The 23,820-nt window shown below is 31.8% G+C and overlaps 2 protein-coding genes across 2 annotated transcripts; both read right to left on the bottom strand.

Annotated features, from left to right (window-relative positions):
- Positions 1–2,193: 2,193 nt before the first annotated feature.
- LOC126698805 (ferric reduction oxidase 4-like) lies at positions 2,194–9,594 on the bottom strand. The gene is made up of 8 exons (XM_050396263.1): positions 9,328–9,594; positions 9,143–9,245; positions 8,863–9,048; positions 8,181–8,415; positions 4,566–4,893; positions 4,244–4,481; positions 2,930–3,663; positions 2,194–2,642 (listed from the first exon to the last, which is right to left on the bottom strand). Exons 1-8 carry the CDS (start codon positions 9,476–9,478, stop codon positions 2,503–2,505), a joined length of 2,115 nt encoding a protein of 704 aa, XP_050252220.1. The 5' UTR covers positions 9,479–9,594; the 3' UTR covers positions 2,194–2,502.
- A 2,363-nt stretch (positions 9,595–11,957) lies between these two features.
- On the bottom strand, positions 11,958–16,635 carry LOC126699007 (uncharacterized). The gene is given in 7 exon segments (XM_050396552.1): positions 11,958–12,435; positions 13,144–13,408; positions 13,708–13,762; positions 13,764–13,858; positions 14,719–14,829; positions 15,200–15,426; positions 16,192–16,635. Coding segments are annotated over 7 exon segments (1,380 nt in total). The 5' UTR covers positions 16,500–16,635; the 3' UTR covers positions 11,958–12,116.
- Positions 16,636–23,820: the final 7,185 nt, after the last annotated feature.

The following is a 23,820-nucleotide window of genomic DNA, read 5'->3' as shown; positions in this document are numbered from 1 at the left end:
TGTAATAGGAGAAATAATTATGGGAAGAGACCCTTTCCCTAGATGTGAAAAGCTATAATGGAGACAAACTACTCAACTTCTTAAGGTAGTCTCCATACTCATCTTCTTAGTTCTCTCGCACTCGTTGTCATTTCGACATTATTGTTTTCTAAAAAATGAGTCATTTTTTAAAAAAGTATTTGAATTTATTGTTTGATTAATATTTTCTATATCCAATTTTCAAAAAACTGTATCCTATTTTTCTGGTTTCGAATAAGATTTTGAAATCGGCTAAAGGGGTGTTTTTAGGATACAAAAAATGTTTTTAATAATATAGTTGTAAATAAATTGAAAACAGTAGACTCCACATATTTGTCCAAACTCTTTTATCTCTTAAATTAGAGAGTTTATTTTTGTCACAAAAAGAATTCCTACCCTTCAAATTTGAAACTTATCATTTAAAAAAAAAAAAAAAAGACATGTTGAGCTCTATTCTTTAATCATTATCTATAAAAAAAGTAATTTATAGATTCTACACATTACTTTTTTGTAAATATATATTTTTTAATCTCAAAAATAGAAATGGTCTCCCAAAAAATTATTTTTTGTTTTTAGTATTTTGAAAATTGTTCTTAAAATGGGGGCCAAACACGTATAAAATAAAAATTATTATTTGAAAATTAGTTTCAAGTTCAATTTTTTGAAAATTGTTGTTATACTATTTTGAAAACAAAAAAAAAAAAAAAAAACAAAAATCCTCCTACCAATCAGGCATATTTTCCTATTTTTAGTAGCAACTTTAAAAATGAGTTGGAAAACTATTTTTTGACTTCGATTATGTAGCTTAATGTGAGATAAAGTTGTTTTCTGAAATATTTTAGCGAAAAATAACCTCTAAAAAAGAAACCATGCTTTTAATAGTGTTTTCTGTTAACCATAAATAATTTTTTATTGACTCATTTTTTTTTAATACCATCAAATACCAAAAATGCGAAAAACTATGTTCACTTAAGGTTTTCATCAAAACAAACAACATAAAAATTCAAATCTAATTAATTTGGATAATTGTAGAAAGTCAAACAGTCAAAATAAGATTGCCTCTTTAAGATTTTCCAATTATTCTTTACTATGCAGAATTCTCCTTACTGAAGAAGAATGACACACGAGAGTTATAGAATAATCTATACTCTTTATGAAATTATTTGACTTTTGGCTAAGCTCATCATATTGTGCCATATAAACTTTTGAAATCTCACAATTTTACACTTCCTAACGTTTCCAATAGAGATATCAAGTATTCAAATCTCTCACTCTTAACTATCTATGTATCAAAAACAAAAACAAAAGACTAAACCTATCACTTTGAAATTTTCAAATTTGAATGTTTCCTACGTCTGAGGGAAAATTATTGTGGTAATGGACAAAATTTAGGTACAGTAGTTTAGGTGTTATTCCTTAGATTCTTCTTTTAAGATTCAGTCATGTGGCTATTAAACTAAAAAATAAACTTTTATCCCATGAGAAAAAATTCACATAGAAGAATCTTAAAAAGGGAATATAAGAAACAACACCTAAGTATTGTACTTAAGTCTTGCCCTTGTGGTAATATATAGTTGTCACATAATTCATACTAGTCTCATCACACGCGTTTTGCATGTGCAATGAGGCTATTTTGGGGGGGGGGGGGGGGTGTTATTAGTTTCATAAATTTCCATTTATTCATCTATTTTGGTGTCATAAATTTCTTCTAAATTTTAGATAAATTTGGATGTCATCATTGGAAATTTGTGGTGAATTTGAATTTGCTAAATACCCAGAGAGATTTTTCAGTTCAGAATAAAAGAGAACATAGAAGAAGCAAGGAGAGAAATTAGAGTGCGTCTGTCTAATTTTTTTTTTTTTTAGGGAGATAAAAGATGGGGAGGAAAATAGAGTGCGTCCTTTAAATTTTTTTTTTTTAAAGAATCAGAGATGAAAGAGAAAAATAGAGTGGGTCTGTTTAAATTTTAAAAATGATAAGAGATAAAAGGATTGTAAACTATTGAGAATGTAGTTTAGTGGGAGGTTTTAAATTGTGAGCTTTTATTTTACAAATTTGTCACCCTTAATTGAAAACTCCAAGTGAGTAGGGAGGAGATATTTTAGGATATTCAAGACTTAAAGTTCACGGCTTAGACGGTTTGGAAGCCAGTTTGGAAGCACCTTAAATAGGAGTAGAATAAATATAGACAATAGTATAAATACTTTACAATGAAGATTTACAAAAAGAGTTCCCATGATAGTATGGTATATACAAACTGAAAACGCATACGCAGTTTTAACCTCAAACAATAACATTCATCACTGGCTAATGAAACAAACGTGCACATCTCCGCCAAACAGGGTGAACAAATATTTGCAAATGTCACAATAGCCACATACTTAAAGACTCCAACATCGCATCCTCAGCATGCAGTAAAAGAGACTATCTGCAATGCTATCATGCAGAGACAAATTGTGTCACACAATCACCTTCCAAATGCATCACCAGTTAAAGCTGATGGACTCTAAATGCAGCTTATCTGCCAACCCAGATGAACAAATTTTGGCAACTTCATGTCGCATCTTCCTTGGACCACAAACTAAGACTCCAATATCCGATCCTTTGCACTCACTTAGAATTTCTGCAATGCCATCAAACATATTAACCATAGGAGAATGTTAAAATTACTATCAATTTTACTATAAACAAAAGTTTACAAATTAACTTGACAATGATTGTAAATTGTAATTAGTGTCACTTCAATTTAAAAAAAAGTCTAGATTAATTTGTTGGGATTGGTGACACTCACTTTTGTAAAGTTTATTTAGTAAATTTTGCAATATCTTTAATATTAATCTTAATCATAAGTTGGTGCATTTACTCTCATATTTGGGTGTGGTGGTGGTAACTGGTAACTCTGTAACTTACTCTTAAGATCAGGCCTTGAACCAAAATGCACCTTGGTCGCTTGAACTAGGGACTGATGGGGAAGGCTTTCAAGCTCCCTATCCGCAACATGAAAGTGAGAACCTGGTGAAGTTGTTGGTGTTGGCGCTTCCAAGTTTAGGATTGGCTTCGCTTCCAAGTTTAGGATTGACTTCACTTCCATGGCATTTTGTTTCTTGCACCAAAGAAAGATTGCACTAGAAGCTATAAAAATGCAGATACAAACCAAAAACATGTCCCAAAGAGCTCTCGAGGTGAAATGGGAAGTCTCATTGGTTTTGTGTTCAATTGGAAAAATGTAGTAACGAGTGACAATGCCTAAAAAGAGAAGAAACATGACAAATGATGATGAAATTATTGCACCAAGCCATAACCAGTTGTTTGGGCCTACAGTTGCAGAAACAGGTGAGTCTGATGGGTCTGACTTGAACCAAATGGTTTGGAGGAGTTTTTGGGAATCTGTAAAAGTCTGCTCATTCTCTCTGGTGACATATGCTTCTATTTGGAACTGCATTTTGGAAATCTGTGTGTGTGTGCCAGAGATGGGAAGCAAGAGATCTAGCATGGTGAGATCCCCCGAGTTCTTGAATGCACAAATTAGGAGCACTCGAGGAATATGTAAATTTGCACTTTGGCTTCGGAAAATAATCTCACGAATTATGGAGATAAAAGGAGAAATGCCACTTCCTCCACTCACCATCACCAAGGACTCGTGCCTGGGGCCATACAAAGCCATTCATATCAAATGAAAAAGAATTTCAAAATCATTGACATATCGATTGATGCTAAGAATGTTACAATTTTTTTCTAAATAATTCTCACAAACTAATATATCATCAATAACAAAAGAAATCATTTAAACAAGAACAATAAGTTTCTTTCAATTTCATTTAAAATTGAAAAAGTTCATTTTGCAATTAAGATTTTATTTTTTGGATCTGACAGAGAATATAATATCACATTATTTAAAATTTTGAATAACTTGGTATTGAATGCTTTATAATATTTAATGTGAAGTATAAAATGAATTCATTTCAAATAGAGAAAATCCTAACACGTTCTATTGTCATTAATTATATTACCTAAAAAACCACATTTTTTTATTATATTATTGAAAAGAAACATCAATCAAATTCATAAACACATCATTTTTGTAAGATTTTTATAGTAAAAATTGGTTGTAGCTTTATCTTTGTATGATAGTTAAAACCCTCAGTACTTGAGTACTATACTATAGTAAGTAACTCTTTCAATTAGTTTTTTTTTTAGGAACTCTTTCATATAGTTAAAACTTACCTCAGGAAAGGAGACGAAGTAGGACCATAAGGTCCTTCAAGAGAAACATTGAGGTGATCCACAGAAGAAGAAAGTTCTTGGTAAAGCTTTTGAGACCACCTTCCTTCGCGTTTGATGACAATGCTAAGCCTATCTGGCTCCATGTTACAATTAGAAGTAACTGTGAAAGGGTGCCATTGAAGCTTGGAAATGCTAGGCACATTTATAAACAATGTGCTTGTGGGATTATAAGTCAATCCTGGGAGGCAAAATTCCATGTTAGTTTTAGAAAAATGGTAGTTTGAAAGTTTGCTATTCAAGTAAATCATCAATGTTGTTTTACCTTGGCTCTTGGAGAAGTTCAGTTCAACAATGCCACTAGGTAAAAGGCGAGCGGAGACTAACCTAGCTCTTTGTCTGGACTGTAGGAATCTCAAGAACCGATCGACAAGGAAGAGGAATATACCAGGAAGGATCATGCAAAAGTAGGCAGACCCTACATGCAGTACATAGAAGAAGATATAGAGTGTATAGAGATGGTGGGTATAGAAGAAAACCTCAAACATCTTTCGCCTTACACGAGGAAAGCTTGTCACCCACATTGCCATTGCAAATACAATTGCAATCTCCCCAGCTACATTTGGTACCTCATTTTTTCTCCATTGAAGCATCTGTTGTAGAAACCTCATATTTTAAAATTTTAAATGAGTAGCAAAAGTCATACAAGCATGCATACTCAGAGATCACATCATTTAAAATGTGACAACCGATATATTTTTAGATTTTGATCATTTAATTTAAATCATGAAATATATTTCAAATGGAGAAGTCATGCCCTAGTGGCTGAACTAGAACTTCACTTCAGGGGGCAAGATTAAAATGCAATATTAAAAAAAAAACTAAAAAATATTAAACATATATACTAATAACAAAATAAATAGACAAATGTAATTGTCATACAAAATTTACCTAGTTTCAATTAAAATTTTATCTTTTGTTATGCTTAGGATTTTCTATAGTTTAAATTAACTACAAGTATATATTTCATATCATTAAATACAGAAACAAATCTTCTCAAAAAAAAAAAATACATAAACAAAAATAACCAATACATAGTTTTTAATAATTAAAGTATAAGAGATTGGTCTAAATATATTAAGCTTAGACATCTAATTTGATTCCTTAAATAAATTGAGAGAGAAAAATCAATTTAAAAGCATCAAGAATATAGCAATATACGTGCAAAGTTGTATTGTATACACATTGCAATACATAGATTGTTTTTACAAATTTAGCTTCAAAGTATTTAAAATTAGAAAAAAAGCTAAAAGTACCACAGGTTATACTACATCAAAGTAACAAAAATTGATATGTTAATGAATATGATTGATTTAAAATTTTGGTATATAACAAAAATCTAGATTTTGAAACTAAAATTTCAAGAGATAGAGAAGAAAAAAAAGATATTCGAGGCTTTAGGGTTTTAGTACCATACAAGGACATTAGGAAGGGGTTTTTATTTATTTATTTATAAATAATAATAATTTGTGTAAAAAATTAAGACCCACCAATTGAAATGTTGTGACTATAAAAAAAATGGCGTGAACGAATAAAAAAGGATAAACACTAAAAGTGCCGGGACTTTTTTCTTTTCTAAACAGGTGACTAGATTTTACTAAAAAAAATTGATTCCATGAATAGCATGGAAAAGATAAAAAAACAAGAATTTTGACTCCAGTGTTGTATTTTACTGTGTTAGGGAATTTTGTTTTGCATATTTATTGATGTCAGGAAAGTTTTATATATGAATAGAGAAAGATTTTTTGTTTTTTTAAGGTCTTTTAGGTGGAGTCAAGGGGGCAGTTGCCCTCTCTCGCACACACATAAGGCCACACAACATACTAGTTATTTCTAAAAGGAAAAAAAATATATATATAAACTAATCCTAAGGTTTGGGTTAATGTCAGATACTTCCAAAACTTTTCAAAATATCCCAAGCCCAAACATCACTAAACATCATGCTTCTTTCTCCATATCTCTAGCTACTATTTATCTACCATTAACTATTTAGGCACTCTTTTACCCATATAATTGTCACAATGCAGTTATTATGACACGTGCAATCAAGACAAGCTATTGGCAAAAGACCAAAGACTTGAAGGAGCAGGGAATTTTCAAATGATGCTCAATGTTGTTTGTGCTTGGGAATCAAATTGTATATTTTTAATAGTCTTGGTAATATTTGGTATTAGTCCAAACCTTAAATGTGATTTTTGAATTTTATCATTTCTAAAAGCATAATTGTATTTGGTCAGAGGAGGGGCCTTTTTTTTTTGGGGGGGGGGGGGGGGGGAAGATCGGGAAAATTTAAAATTACTACCAATTTTACTACAAAAAGGTTTATGAAATGAAATAACAATGAATGTGATAAATACCATATCAACAACATAATAAAATAAATTTCTTAATTAACTTTTTTATTATATATATTTTTAAAATTAACCCATTAATTTGTAAGACTTGTATGATAAAATTTGTAATTTTTCTAACTAGTGGTGGAGCTAGGATTTGTTATACGGGAGCAAAGTTATAATTGAGACAGACACAATTACTTCAGACCCATCTAAATAATAAAAAGTGAGCACGTACTAAGTGATATTTTAGCATAAGTCCACTGAATAATAACATTTTTTTTTTATTGTGTTTATCTATTAGGGATTTGATTAATGATAAATAAGTAATTTTATGATTATATTTTAGTCAAAATTGCACCTATGTACGATTCACATGAAAATATTTTTAGTAGTTAGATCACCTCAAACGTGAATTGATACTTTGGTTAGTATAAACTCATAAATAATTGAATTGTAAAATTTTTAAAATAGTGTGAACATACATACATTTGAAATTTCAAAGTTTAACTTGAAAATAAAAAAAATAAAATGGGGAGTTTTTTTTTTACATAATTTTCTTTATATTTTATTACTTATACACAAATTTTATTGGGAAAATAAATTATTATATTAAGACTTTGAGATTCTTTTATCATTTTCTGTTAGATTAAAGGTAATAATAATAATGTTATTATGTTCTTTATCAATTAAAATTATTTATTTTTTATATTTATATCAAAATTTGTTATCTGTGACCCTTTTAAAAAAATGTTAAAGTTGAAAAGATTTTTTTTTTCCCTAAGTAAATAAAGTTTTTTGAAATATAAAAAGAAATAATAGTCTATTATTAGCTTGGTATAAATGAAAAAAATAATACACATTAAACAAACAGATGAAAAGAAAATATAAGAAAAAAAAATCCTTTTTTTTTTTTTTTTTTTTGAGAATCAAAAAATCCAATTTTAAGATGTGGGACAATTTATCAACAAACAGGCTAGGGGGATGGCTCCACCCTTGTTCCCACACGTTAAAATTGCATCTGCATGCACTGCCATGCTTCGTGCATGAGGTTCTTATAAAATCAAAGCATTTTAAAATAAAAGAATTTTTTTAAGATTCTCTAATATAGAATATTCCATTAAAAAGTTAATTTTAATATTGTAGAATAAGTTTTAATATGTGGTAGATATAAATATAATATGCTCCTACTCCGGTTATTTACGTATATAGATGGTATTGTTTTTTTTCTTCCCTGTCATACTCTTATCTGAACAGGATACACAAAATCAACCACTAATATATCTTTCTTCCTTGTAAAAGAATAAGATATGGACAAATTAAAGGAAAGCAAGAAGGAATCTAAGTACCATCACACATCCCTCTCATCTACTGAACAAGGACAACAATAATTCACTTCCAAAAACAAAGAGACAATGAATTCAAAGTGCACAGTTGATAAAGAGATTTCACGAGTATTAACTTATTATCACACAAAAAAACAATCAAAGACAGGTCACATACATTAATAAAGATTAAATTGCTTCAATAGTGACTAAATTAAATACCTCAGCCATTTGGTTAGTCATTGCCCAGTAGATAATGAAACCTATAGCATGAGCAGCAAAAAGAATCATTGAAAGATGACCTAGCCAGATATGATACTTGATGCTAGACTCTGATGTGAGTCCAATAAGAGGCAAAATTGAAGACCCTCGACTCACTGGAAAGAAGAGAAATGCCCAGCATATGTTTCCAACATACCCCAGTCTCAATGATACACTTCGAAACTTTGCTTGCCACCTGTCAGGAAATCCCAATAGAATTATTACTTTAAAAAGAAAATATTAAAGGTACTATACAAATGGTACCGCAAAATATTAATTTACAAACTGACATAAAAATAAATATAATTGATACCACTTCAATAACATAATAAATTAATATCGAATTACTTAATTGTGATTACTCGTGATATATCGATTTGTGAGGTTTACGTGGTAAAGTTTTTCATATTTCTAGATCTCTCATCTTCAAAAGTTATCCTAAAAATAATAGAGAAAAATTAAGACATCATTTGTCTAAAGAAAAATAGATTGATATAAGGAATCATCAAAATAAGCTGTTTCTTTTAATAAAATTAGGCTATCATCCTTGAAACAAAGCTAATAAACTGTCTTCCAATATACTTTCAAATTAAGTTTCATCTTAGTAAATATAGAAAATTAAAGGAAGAAGATTTCTACATACACTTTCTCGCCTGCTTTATGCATATGGAGGTGACCGAAGCTGACATATAAGTAATTGGATAGGGACCAAATTAAGAGTGCAACGAACATGGCTGCAAAGGCAAGCTCCATTGCAGTAACAATTCCCAGAGGAGCCATCACAAGCAGTGGACGTCTCCAGAAGGCCAAAAGATTGCTTTTAACAACACTACAGTATTTATGTTACTCCATATGAGTTATATGAATAGAAAATATTCATATTTTCCTTAAGAAATTGAAATTTTTCTTTAAAAAAATGTAACCTTTTCGAGTTAAAATTCTTTGGTTTCTTCTGAATATGGAGATAAACACAGCTCAAAGCTGCTATGAACATCATGGGAAATGTAAAAAGAAGAAGATTCGTTCCTGTACAATGGTGTAAAGTTCAGCCAAGTTTAAAGAAGAAGAAAAAGAAGAAGAAGAAGCAAATTAGAGAAATAAAGGTAACCTTGTTCTCCAAAATATGTTGAATTGAGCTTGATTTTTAGCTTAGGAGTCCATGCTTGTTTGTATGTCTTTGTTGGTAACAAAACCCAAACCATGAGCCACCCAAGAAACACCACAACGAAAATCATCCTTAAGGCAGTTTCCATACTCATCTTCTTAGCTCTTTCCCTTGTAATAGGAGAACTAATTATGGGAAGAGACCCTTTTCCTGTATGGAAAAGCTATAATAATAAAGACAAACTACTAAACTTCTGCTATGCACTAAGAAGGCTTCTGATAAAAGATTTATAGTGGCAAATTAAATTCCCTCTATATGTCAAAGTTCATCTATGTATTGTGAATGGCGGAGAAAAAATGATAGGTCTATGTGATAGTGACATATAATCAATCACAATCTGCCAGATAGAATAGTTGTGACAAAGTGTATGTGAAAGTGAGCGGAAGTAACATTATTGTTTAAGATATATCAAAATAGCTTAAAAACATGAAAATAGTATAATTTAGGTCTTTAATGTTTGCTATGAATAAATCATACAATACAAGCATGTGGTGCATATGTTTTCTTGAAACGATGGTGTTTAAATTTGGTATTTTTGTAAAGTTATTAAATATATGTGGCTAGCAAGCATTTATATTGGTGGTACTAAAAAATTTAGTTTTTAGCACTTCAAAAACTTATTTTATCTATTTTAACTTCTCATTTAACAATACGCCATTTATCTCATCTCTTACTTTAGCACATCGCCCAATTATTTTAATATAAACAGTTAAACACCTATTTAAATAATATAAAACATCCACCCCCAAAAGAGAGAGTAAGAGGCTAAGATGAGAGAGAGAGAATAAAAAACCAATAAAAGCAAGTAGCAACTTGTTACAGTAGATTGCTACTAGTACTAGCAATTCACTGTGGTAAGTTATTAAATTTTTTTAGATTTAGCAACTCCAATATATAATGCATTTTGGTGTTTGTGGTACTAAAAATATTTATATATATTTTTGGCTATTTTAACACCACCAATGCTAAGTAAACTGGCCTTTTCCCCTTCCTTTTATTGGGTAATGCAAGTACAGTTGACTACCAACTGGAGTATGTACAGGAAGTACAAAATACAAGTTGACATGCTAGATTTTTTAATTTTTTTTTTTTTTTTTTTGGCTGCTGACATGCTAGATTTAATAAGTGGTGCATGAAGATGCAGAAAAATATAATAATCTTCACTGAACTTTTTATGATTTGTGCATATGCAGGCATGCCCATTGCCCATTAATCAAGCCAAACTTAGTTATCTAATAAGAAATATCTGAAATAAAAAAATAAAAAAGATCAAAATATAGCAATATCATAACTTCACCAATGGGAATTCCTTAATTTTTATTCCGCATCAACACAATTTGGCATTGCAACTGAAGTTTCTTCCTGATAATGCTTTATGTCTCCCATAGACTTCTGACTGATCTTCTAAGCTCTAGATTCATACTATTTTGTGGGAGAACAAACATGGAGTGCCAATCATGCGTTTCATGATTTCAACTTTTTCTCCATGAAGGACTCAACATATCCTAAAGGTCTAGCTGCACAATTCCTTACTGTGTTGTCACGATCTAGGGAAATGCAAGCCAGATATATACTCTACAATATACTATAAACCCAAAATGCTAGTCATAACCAAAATTCTTCTTGATCTTTTATATAACACAAAACAACCTAATAGACACTTGATGTGGAACTCAACATATAAACAACCTACTAGACACTTGATGTGGAACTCAAAACATACTCCCACACAAATCTTCACAATTCAAATCTACATAAGTTAAGGTATTAGATCAATGCTATGTACATTATACTCACAAGTCACAACCAAGCAAGAGGGCTAGGATAAGGGAATTAAATCGAGTTCTTTATTCTTGTGAGGCACAAATGAGCTAGACTGGAATGTGGCTGTCTGGTTTGGTGCTTTGGATAATGATTTTGCTGATTATGGAGATGAAAGCAGTGTGCCAATACCTCAACTCACCATCACCAGGGACTCGTGCTATGTCTAAGGAAAACCAATCAACTTCAAGGTGAACTGAATGTAATTGGATATCACAAACATAGGACTAACAGGAGAAGCTACACCTTTTACAATCGCATAGCAGCGAAGTCTTAGTACCAACATGCAATACATACAAGTTGGTCTTGTTTTCTTGGAAAAGGGGAGGTGGGGAGTATGCAAATCGTTGTTAATGCAAATAAAACTGCAATTTCCTAAATGAATTTGGTACCGAGTCTCTGCTCCAGTCTAGCATCAACATTGCCAAATCTCTTTTCCGCTAAAGATCCATGGTCTGTATTAAAGGATTGCTGGAAAGGTAGGTTCCATAAGAGTTAGACTAGAGATGCGTGTGGTTTGGAGGGCAGTACCTACTTGTTTGATATGAAACATTTGGGGGAGAGAGAAATGAGACGGTTTCAAGGAGATGAGGGCGAATCACCTTTATATGCATTAAAAGATGCTAACTTCTTGCAAATCACTTTAATTGTCGAGGTGACATGTTGTGTTTAGTGTACAATAAAAATAGTGTTAATGGGAGAACTCAGGCAAAATATACCATCACCAATCACAACTTGCCACATCACCAAACTGTGAAATTTTGTGTAATATCACTCATATTTTTGGTGCTTCACTTGTATACTTCACCAAGACATTGAACTATATTATAAACAGATTGCCATATTGACAATGTAATGTCTGCGCACAAGCACACAAATAGTACAGGACTGACATTCAGAAGTGGTATTTTCTACATATGTCTGAGTACTGTCAATCCAAAACCAATGCCAAGAAAAGTTGCAATCGCAATTCCAAAAATGCCAGCAAGAATTGCAGGAACGATCAATGAGCCCCATCCTTTGGCTGTGGCCATTCCACATGCTGTTGTAGGACTTCCAATATTGGCATTTGATGCCAAAAGTAACAGCCTCAAGTCAAAGCGAAACAGCTTTCCAAGTCCAAGGATCACAGCAAGATGAACAGTGACTTGAACGAGAGCAAACGTGAAAATGCTAGGAGCTGTATTGATGACATTCCATATGCTCCCACTAGCACCCAAAGTAAACCACCTTGAGTTACACATTTCAGATCATATATACTTATTACATCACAAGATAAATAAATGGGGTCTTCATAGAAGGTTAAGATCAATTCTAGGATTTGCAATCAAATTAGTCTTGTCTTTTTTTGTAAGTAAGTTCAGAAAGTGTAGTCCAAACGTGTTCAGGACACGTCTAATTTCAGAAGAATAAAACAGATTTAATGAACCAATCAGATTAGATATAGGTGGCAGCATTTGGCTTAATTTGAACCATTATTAGTACTTTTATGAGATAGGGGGAAACAAAAACAAGATAAATGATAACCAATAAACTGAACATGTAGAAACTAGTAAAGAAAACAAATTAATTGAGGGTTTAATGTTTGATGATTATAGCATTCACACGATGCTTTTTTTTTTGCCTAATTAGATCATATCCTGCAGACAAATAAGAAGAATTGTATTTACAGCATGAAAGCTCAACAGGTTTGTTTATGCTTTCCACAGTCACCACAATTTGCTACATAAGAATCTTTTTTTTTTCCTTTTCAACTCAGAAAAGATGAACCCATATATATATATATATATATATCAGCACAATCTGTCTACGTGTCTATGCATGTGAGCAAGAAGCAAATGCTAAGTACCCAAATCCAGAAACATACCTACATAAGCATTCACACCATAAAGTAATAATTCCATATCATAGGAGCATTTCCATATGATGCAAATTGACTTAACTGGAAAAATTTCAATTACCTGCATCAAAACCAGGGCAATAGTTTCACTAGCAGGTGCAAGGAAACCAAATTGTGTTGGGAAAACAGTTGCTAAGATGACAACAATAGCAGTTATTGCTGGAAGGCTGCCTCCTTGAATTCCGCATATGTTTGTGAGATAAGTTGAAGTCTTACATACCAGAAAGGATATAGCAACAGCTGTTGCAACCTGTAGCACAGGGAGTTTTCCTCCAGAATTAGACTCCACATCCACAGCAACATCTACCAATGAATTTAAGGATTTGATAACAAGATTAAGGACATATTGTGTTACTTGTAATTCTCAAAATCAATATTAAACTGATGACAGCACTTGATTGAAATAGTTAGTTAACATATAATATTTACACTAAGCATGCTTAAACCGAAATTAATATAAACTAATTGGAAAAATCATATTTTCTATTCTTACAATGATGTGTAACTACTGGAAGCTGTAGTTCAACAAATAAAGTAACAAACTAAATTATTTCAAGAGAAAAGGACACAAGGTGAAGTTACCCAAATTATATACTACATACCATTAGTTGAAGCTTCAAGAGGTATTCTAGAGGCCAAAGCAAACAATGATAAAAAAATATAAAGCACAAATTACATTATCTGCAGCTACTCCTGCAGCCAAAACTGATGGAGAAATGCCAAGAGCCTCTGAAATTGCGATATAATTAACAGCTACAACAATTAAAAAAAAACCAAGAGAATCTTTATCAGTTATGTACTGAACTTGGTAAAAACATGCATAAGTCAAAAAAAACCCAGGGAAACAAAACAGAAATACCAGACTTAAAAATAAAGAAGCTGAAGAAGCAGATCAAGGGAATAAAATGTTTTCAAAACTGAATGCAACATAACCAGAAGCGAATATCATGGGTGACAAAAACTGCACATTATAATTCCCATTAACATTCAAGAATATATACATAGACCTACCCTATACCATTCTTTATATAAGAAATCAGCATGGTTTACCAAAATCAAACTGTATTCTGCATACACAGTTAATTTTGTTGGTATATTTATTGCCTGAACAAGTCATATGACCTGAGAAATAATAACATAAACTGTGGAATTTATTGACATAACTACTTGCAATAATAATTTAACAAAAATATGATTGTTGCAAAGAGAAATGACCATGGCTACCAAGACTGTAATATTTAATAAAATATCTGAGCATGGATACCCACATTGAAACGAATTTGATATCTAATTGAACCCACTTTAAAATGAATTTGGTGAATACAAATATATACAAAGATTTTCTTAAGATTAGTGAGGATCAATAGCATTTCCTTCCCAAAAGCACCCATTTGAAATCACAGTGGATAGTTAACTCCATTCATACAACATAATGAAGAGCAATTCATATCACAGAGCTAATTGATGATATAATGCTGTTAGGAATCTGACATCATTTGAAAGTATTACAAACAATTATGATATTTATCACTGAAATGACATGATATCTCCTTACATTTGTTACAAGAGCTCACTCTAGAAGCAATATTCAATAACATTTCCCGACAACTTACATCCACCAATATAACTACCCATGAGAGCAGCAGCTATCTTCCAATTATCTTCTCCAAGTGATCGCATTGGCACAAAAAGAAATGCCACAACAGTGCCAACTATAGTTGCAACTGTCATAAACAAAAATAAACAAAAGTAACTAAAAGAAAACCAATACCATAGAAAGGTTGATTTGATAATCTATTCATTGAAAAGAATGCACATTCCTATGTGTTACTGAGCACATACACAAGCATTTGTTTTCCACCTTTTGATGCATTCTGTTATTGAGCATAAACAACAGATACAGAATTCTTTAAGCTTCTTTTTACCATAAATTTTAATAATTTGTACAAAAACAAATCTTAAAGTGATCAAATGTAGTTGTGAAACAATTCAGGAAACAAAACAAATTAATTTTTAACATTAATAAGGCAACAACTAGAAATAGATTTAGTAGAATGCCGACCCTTAGCAACTTTATAATGTTAAGTACAATACCCAATCCAAGCCAAAAAGCCAACAGCAATGTCCCAGTAGACCGTATGACACGGTGCAGGTCTGCCCTAAACAACAGCAATGGAACAGTTAAAGGAAGCATAAACTCCATGATAATTGAATATGCCCGCGCTTCATATGGAATAATGTCAATATTACTTGCTGCAAGGCCAACCAAAGTGCTCACCAGGGCAGCACTTACCATGCTCCCTATCTTGGTCTTCTCTGACCTTAGCACCCAGAAACATATTCATGTCATTTATCCTCTATTAAGTTACCAAGAAAAGTCCTATGCAAAAATCAATACAAAAAGAGAACGTTTTACAACATTTTTCACACAAATGCAGACATGGCCTATTGAGATTGTAATTGGAGAACATTGCTTTCACAGTTTCACCTTAGTCCACCAATGACACACACTTCTATAATGCATTAATCACAACTGGTCATATCAGCCATTGTCAAAAATGTTGTGTACTTTTCAATCTAAAACGATTTTCAAGAGTTTCCCACACACACAAAAAAGAAAAAAAAGAAAAAGAAAAAAAGAAAAAAAAGGCAATCTTTCTAGGAATGTCATAAATTGTTAATTATGTATCCATTAAAAACAATTTAAAAGGATAATTTTCAAAAGGTAAATATGATCCCTGAACAAAATGGGCCCAACTTCTTGAATGACAGTTAAAGATCAAAAACCACCAAGGTAACATCTATGATGTCTAATTCTATGTTGGGTTGTTGTTAAATTATTCAACAAAAAATTGTGTAACAGTCTAACACAACCATATTAAGAAAGCTATTTGAGAGCCACTTCATTAAAAAATCCCCAGAAAAATGTATTTGCGTTCCACATTTTGATTTCTTCGAAACCAAAGAAAGTCCAGGCAGAAGCCAAACATGTCCTTACTTTAAAAATTATAATTGCATGTCCCAAAAAAAAAAAAAAAAAAAAAAAAAAAAAAAAAAAAACACAGACACTGAAGGAGAGCAGGTACCAGAGACCAAAAGCACCAGTGGCAAAGAGAGCAGCCCACGTGCCCCAATGGTCGTCCGGAGATATAATAGGATACCTCAGCTGTGCCCTTAGCTTCACAGATCGAGTCAAGTCACGGTTCTTCTCTGCGGGTAAAACCAACGGTGACAAAAATGTTTTCATTGTTGTTTGAGAATGAGAATTACTATTATGGGAACAGAGAGTGAGAGCGAGTTTGTCATGGTGGGAAAAGAGGTGGAGCAACAGGATTGGTGGTGATGGAGAGAGTGGGGTGAGGATTGATGGTACTGTGAGTGTGAAGGAAACCATTAATGCTTGCTGTATGGTTTACACTTCACAGTCAACGAGTTATCTACGAGGTTTTATTTGGTTTGAGAATTTGGGTTTTATCATTGATTTTTCATCTTCTCTTTGTCGAGTTTTGATTCCTTACAGATGCTCAGGTGGTAAAGTTGGGTTGGGAGGATGTGCAAAAACAAAAAGTTAACATAATAAAAAGTTAAAAAGGTTAAAAAATTATTTATTGAAAGATTTAAAAAATTTGAAGAACTTTTTAACTTTTAATTTCAACTCTTGAGAGTGTTATTGCACCGCGGTTATTGCACTTTAATCTTAATCCACAAAATTTTATACATAATGAGGATAAGTGTAACATCCTGCCGCCTCATATGAAACTTGATGCCATTTTGGTTGGGAGAGTTAAGAAGTAAGAACCTAATATTTTTTACCTTTGTTTAAGATGTGATTCAAGCAGTGTCTTTAGGAGTATATTGATGTGCATTGATAATAACTTAATTTTGCATATTTATATCATTGTTAGAAAGCATTATCATACTTATTTTGAGTTAATTTATGCATTTCATATTTGGTTTTGGAATAATGCGGAATAATCAATTTTGTGCTTAATTGAATCTTATTGTGTGAATATGTCTTTTGTAGGAAAATGGAATTAAATTAGTGAATTTGTACAAAGAAGAAAGCTAATGGACTTTACTTTTACAAGAGCGATGAAGTTAAAGAAGGCCAACCCAATTAAATTTAAGTCCAATTGATGCAAGAAATCAAAGGAAATTTACATCAAATCCAGGTCCAATTTGGATTAGGATTCCAGTCTGCACATTAAATGGGCCAAAATCGTCGATTAAGTGAAACCTAAAAATCTGGGATTTTCTCCAAACGGGAATTCATTATTCAACTTATAATAGGATTCCTTGACCTATTTAAAGGCTATTTAGGGCAAAATTCAGGAAGGCTAGTGCTAGGGCTGGGGGCTGTATATAAAGAGTGCGACTACTTCTTTGGTTTTCTTCCATGACAATTAGTTTTATTTTATTTGTCTATTTTAATGTTTAGTATTTTGTTTCAATTACTATGAGCAACTAAATTTATAATTAGGGTTGAGGATGAAACCTTGTTAAATATTATCAGTAGTATTTATGTGATTTGAGTTTTTCCCACAATAATTGTCCTTTAATGATTTAAATTGTTCTTACTTCATATCAATTGACTAAGATGAGATTCTAGATATAAGTTCAATCATGTTTTTCTCATGATTTAGGATTTGTCTTAATTAATTGAATGCTTGGTTTATTAATTCTTGATTATAAAATTGGATATCATTTGTGATTTGTCTGTCAATGGATACAATTTATAATTTAATTTTTAGAATTGGATATATCTTGTGATTTGTTTTGCTACGGATATAATTGATGATTTGATTTTATATTTAAGAAGCGAAGAAGAACATGCTTTAGATATTTAAATAGAAGTTTTAATGATAATATTTTCCATGATAACAAGATTGATTTCTAGATTATCATGTAGTGAGTTAGGAAAAATTAATGATCATAAATATATACTGATATGACTTACAAGGTGGATTCCAAAACCTTAATTCCTTTCCCTTGATTATTTATATCTTTTTATTGCTTTATATCTTTTGCTTAGTTTAACTATTTGCTTAATTTTATTATTTGCTTAGTTTATTTAATCTTAGAAAAACCAATTTTTATTAAACTAGATTAGGATTAATTTGGTTAAGGTTTAATTAATTTTCCTACGTTCATTCAAGTCCCTGTGGGTTCGACCTCGTTCTTGTTAAACTATACTTTGGTACGGTTCGTACACTTGTGAGTATTTTAAAATTTCACAACATCTATTAAATTATGAAAATGTGTCCCAACACTTATTGTAATCTACCATGAAATCTTAACCTTAGATTTAGTTTGATTTTAACTTTTCAAGTAGTTAAGCAAAGGAACTTCAATTTGTATTCCTTGTTATAAAGAAGATATTTCATGCCCTTCCTTTTTAAATAATAATAATAATAACAACAACAATAATAATAATAATAATAATAACTAGCCTTAGAGAAAGAGAAACAAAGAGAGACAAAGGGAAAGAAAAAGCGATATAATGAAATTTATTAAAAACAAATAGTATATTCATACCTTTTTAATTGAGTTTTGAGTAGGAATTTGAGAATAGATGTGTAGGATTTGATTTTTAGAATTTGAAGAAGAAAGAGAAAAAATGATAAAGATGAAGAGACAAGTAAAATGAAGTAACTGTTTGTTATTGAGAGTATAAAGTTAATGAGAACATGGAAATAGATGTGCTTAAGAAAACAAGGGAAAAAAAAACATGTAAGAAACTTTAATTTATGATTTTTTAAATTAGTAATTTTATATGTCTACCCTATCATTTAAACTTTCTAAACAAGTGGATTTGAAAGTACTTTGGGCATTTAAAAGTAGAAATCCGAACGGGAGAAAGCTAAATGATATTATAGATAATAATAATAATAATAATAAGTAGAATAGTATTTAATTAAAAAGAAGAAGAAGTAGGGCCAGGCCCAACTACCTTCTCCGCCTCAAGAAGCTGAGCTGGGAGAGTGACAAGGGACCCAATATAGGAACAAAAAGAGGCCCAGGAAGCTAAAGCATGGGCCATACAATTAGAAGATCCAAGAACATGGGAAAATGAATAAAAATTAAAACAATCAGCGCAGATGAGTTGATATCGGCGATATGGGAAGAAATGGACCAATGAGTTCAGTATTTGGGGATGTTCCTCAAAACAAAAAAAGTTCAGTATTTGGGGTCCATGACATTGAGCCTTCAAAAATGATAATGGTCCAAATTTACTGCCAATGACCTTTCTTTATAACTTTTCATGAGCAAGAATTTTCTTTTCAAGGAAAAAAAATCGTTTTGCAAAATCTATAATTATGTGCTGATATGCATAATCTCACGATTCACCAAGGATGTTGAACCATAAGATACTAATAGTTTCTTCTAAACTTTGGAATGAATGTTTTGCTAATGTGCTGGCTCTCTTATTACATGATACTAATCACAAACTCAGGATATACACACACACACCATAATCAAATGACTAATTTGAATATATCCAATTTTTTTAAAAAAAATAAATAAATGTACACTGTCACTCCATGAAATATGTAACGTGTTACATTAAGTTTAAATTATTATATAAGTGTAGAATTGTAACATTTTTTTTTCTTTCCAAATATAAGTATAATGTCTATATTATTGAAACTTGAATTTTAAGGTAATTTTGTGAATATTTATAATTTTTGTTGCTTTTTTTTTAGGTTTATATCTCTAATTTTTAATGCATATATCATTTGTATTTTTAACCTAAAACTAAAGAGTTTGGTCCAAATAGAATATTTATTCTTTTCAACCCAAAAATTAAGGGGGAAAAGAAAAATTTTTAGTCCAAAACTGAAAAGGCAACCTACAAAAAAGATAATTTAAGGCTCAACTAGTCCAAAATGGGACAAATGGACCTAAGTAGACCAAAGTGGATCGCATGGACCAAATTGACCGTAATGGACCAAAGAGGACCAAGTGAATTTAAGTAGACCAAATTGGATCGAAGTAGATCAAATAGACCGAATTAGACCAAAATGAACCAAAGTAGTCTAAAATGCTAAGCTGATGTGATTTAAGTTATTTAACAGAAGAGTAGCAATAATAGATGTTAAGTTTCAACTTTTAGATATTGCATAGGTATAGATGAAGCCTACATTGATTACAAATCATGCCAATTTTGACATTCAAAGCAAAAAGATTTTACATGAATTTTAACACTGTTACGCCAAATGCAATGCCAAGAAAAGCTGCAATGGGAATCCCAAAAATGCCTACAAGAATGCCAGGAACAACCATAGAACTCCACCCTTTTTCTGACTAAAGGTATCTACTTTAATCTATATCTACTATACTTCAGTTTTATAGTAGATATAGATTAAACTTTAGCCAAAAAAAAAAAAAAATATATATATATATATATATATATAGATTAAACTAGATACCTTTAGTCAAAAACCCTATTCACCTTTAAAATTATAAGTTGTTTCTCACTCAAATAACAGTAAGGATTTCAAGAAAAGGAGACTTGAAGATTCTTAAGGTAAGCACCCATAAATCCTTCTTTTTTTTTTTTTTTTTTTCCTATTAATCTGATCTAATGATTTAAAATAATTGGACCCTAGGATTGCATTGAATTTTTTGTCGATTTTTTTTCAAATGATCTATTTTTCGACCTTTAGTTATTATTAATCAATAATCATAAAAAAAACTGAAGTCTATTTGAAAAAAAAAAATCAGTGAAGTCATAGACTCATGGTTACTTTTTACGTACAATACTCCTTTTTATTTATTTGTTTATTTAATTTTTATATATGAAAACTTCTTACATACAATACAATAAAGAAAAAAAAAAGTAGCTAGCACACTACATTACACACCCAACAGAAAGAAAAAAAGAATAAATAAATAAAAGAAGAAAAAGAAAAAGAAGTTAAAAAGGGCAGTGTAAAAAATCTATTCATATTGGAAGAGATCTGTCGAACTAGTTAATTCAATTCCTAATGTCCCCTCACCACTCTCCTCATTCCAAAGGTCTTCATGAACCAATTAGGATTCCTTGCAGTAACAATGTGCCCAATAGCCGCTCCAACAACTAGTCCAAATCCATACCCAATGACAACAATTTTCCAACCAATTTGAAATGGAGACCCTGAATCTTGACTCTCTTCAAAGGTTGAAGGTGGTAAAGCCTCAGAATTCTTACACGTTTTTGTCAATGGCCTTCCACATAATTTTGAATTTCCTTCAAATGACCTACTTTGAAATGTATTAAATTGTTTTCCTTGAGGAATAGGTCCCACGAGATGGTTATGAGAAACATTGAAGTATTCCAAGAAAGTAAGTTGCATTAGTTGTTGAGGAATCTCACCTGAGAGTTTGTTTTGAGAAAGGTCCAATGATTCCAACTCTGCAAGGTTTCCTAAACTCAGTGGAATGTGACCAGTGAGAATGTTATTAGAAATATTGAGCAAACGAAGGCCTTTTAAATTTCCAATGGATTCTGAAATTTCTCCCTCAAATCTATTACTTGAGAAATCAAGAGCTGTGAAAATTTCTTGGACATTCCTGTAAAGTATGTCTACTCCTTTGTTTGTCATTGTCATTGAGTAATTATACTTTACAAACCATTTGTAATTTTGAAGACCATTTTCTACAACGAAAGATGACTCTACTTGAATATATGTCAAGTGGTCTACACGATCAAATTTGGAAGAATTCCAATTTTGAAAGAGTATTAATGGCAACCTTCCAGTAAAATTGTTGTATGAGAGGTCAATGATTTGCAAGCTAGAAAACTCATATTTCGCTTTAAAAATCCTAATTGGGCCGTAGAATTTGTTTGAACGTAAAATGAGAATCTTCAAATTTGGAAGTTTTCCTAACCAAAAGGAAAAAGTATCATTGAATTGGTTATTGCTAAGATCAAGGACCTTCAACATTATACACTTGGCCAAAGATCTTGGTAACTTACCTTGAAATTTGTTTTGGCTGAAGTTAATCATGATTAATTTGCTTCCTTTTGTCCATGTTTGTGGGATGCTTCCTTCAAAGTTGTTCCTTCGTAGATCCAATATGAGCAAAGAATCACCAAAGTTGTGCAAGCATTGAGGAAGTGAACCACTTAAGTTGTTCTCAGACAAATCAAGGTGCTGAAGAGAACTCATGTTACAAAACAACTCTGGAATTTTTCCAGTCAATGAATTGTTTGATACATGATATTCCAGGGTGGAGAATGATGGAATTGGAAGTGATCCTTGGAGCTTGTTATACCTAAGGTCTAAAATGGCTAGACGAGTCCAAGGAAGAAAGATTGGATGTTGACCAAGGTTTGTAAGAAAGTTGTAAGAAAGGCTAAGTAACCGTAGACTTTCTTTACTCATCTTCCAAAACCATTCTGGTACTTGGCCGTGAATGTTGTTTTCATTTAGGTCTAACCACTCCAATTCATCTTGATTTGCTAGGAAATCTGGAAACTTTCCTAAGTTGCACAAAGACAATCCTAATTGTTGAAACTTTTGAAGAGTTCTATTGGCACTGGTTTCACTAATAAGTAATGATACTTGATTATAAGATAGATGCAATATAGTTAACCTTTTTAGCTTAACAAACATGTCAAACTCCACAGTACCACTAAAGTAGTTCGTGGAAAGATCAAGAAATTCAAGATTCTTGAGTTGAATTATTGAGCTTGGAATCTGGCCTGCAAGGTCATTACCCGCAAGGTTCAAGAGAATTAATTGTGTGAGGTTCATAAGACTAAAAGGAATCTGACCCCTAATTATGTTATTATATAGAGAAAGTTGAGTCAATTGTGTCAGGTTTGCAAGCTCAAAAGGGATTGGACCAATCAAGTTATTACCTTCAAGAGCAATAGTAGAAAGTTGGATGAGGTTACCAAGTGAAGATGGAATGTGACCCTCGAAATTGTTCTTTGAAAGACGCAGAAAATTTAGATACTTGAGGTTACCAAGTGATGATGGAATGAACCCATGCAATCCGCAGTCTCTGAGACTAAGGGACGTTAAACCAGACAAATTTGCCAAATTATTAGGCACTGTTGAGATTATGCTCACCCCACTCAAATCAAACTTTTCTAGTAGGGTTAAATTTTCAACTAGACTTCTTAGGTTGGGCTTGTTGAGTTCCAACTTATTTCTACTCAGATTGAGGGTTGACAATTTGGACAATTGTGAAACTTCGAATGGGATTTGACTGGTAAACGCAGAAAAAGAGAGATCAAGATATGTTAGTTCTGACAGATTGGAAATTGTGGATGGGATTTCAGAGTAGTTGAAATGATTGTCAGCAAGATTAAGTCTTTGGAGATGAACAAGATGGAAAAGACTGCTGGTGGAGTTAATAGAACCATGTAGACAGCTACTATTGAGGTCAAGACCAATTACATGGCCCGTGAACTCATCGCACTCTACCCCATCCCATGCGCAGCAGTTACTGTTGTTTCCTTCTTGTAATGTCCAAGATGAAACCTTGGGATAAGCCCAAGGATCAGAGGAAGCAGACATGTTCATGACAAAGCTTTCCTTAAATTGTAACAAGTAAGACCTTTCATGAACATGGCAAAGAGGCTGCACAAACGTTGAGAAAAAAGAAAGCAGGTATAAGAATTTCAAATGATACAAAAAGGACGCCATTACTACTTATGTCTAAATTAACTGTGTTTGCTTGCTCTTATATAAGGATTACATTACTCTTTCTTTCTTTTTTTA

This window comes from Quercus robur, chromosome 9, assembly GCF_932294415.1.
Source record: "Quercus robur chromosome 9, dhQueRobu3.1, whole genome shotgun sequence".
Taxonomy (NCBI): Eukaryota; Viridiplantae; Streptophyta; class Magnoliopsida; order Fagales; family Fagaceae; genus Quercus; species Quercus robur.
Note: the sequence above shows the minus strand (reverse complement) of the source record. Positions and strands in the feature narration are given on the sequence as shown.

Bases quoted from the DNA above. Each gene is read 5' to 3' on its own strand.
- LOC126698805 (XM_050396263.1), bottom strand. From the start codon at position 9,478: ATGAGTATGGAAACTGCCTTAAGGATGATTTTCGTTGTGGTGTTTCTT. The intron at 9,246-9,327 runs GTTACCTTTATT...ACCATTGTACAG, and splicing joins AACATATTTTGGAGAACAAG to GAACGAATCTTCTTCTTTTT. The intron at 2,643-2,929 runs GTAAGTTACAGA...ATGGCATTGCAG, and splicing joins TTCAAGGCCTGATCTTAAGA to AAATTCTAAGTGAGTGCAAA.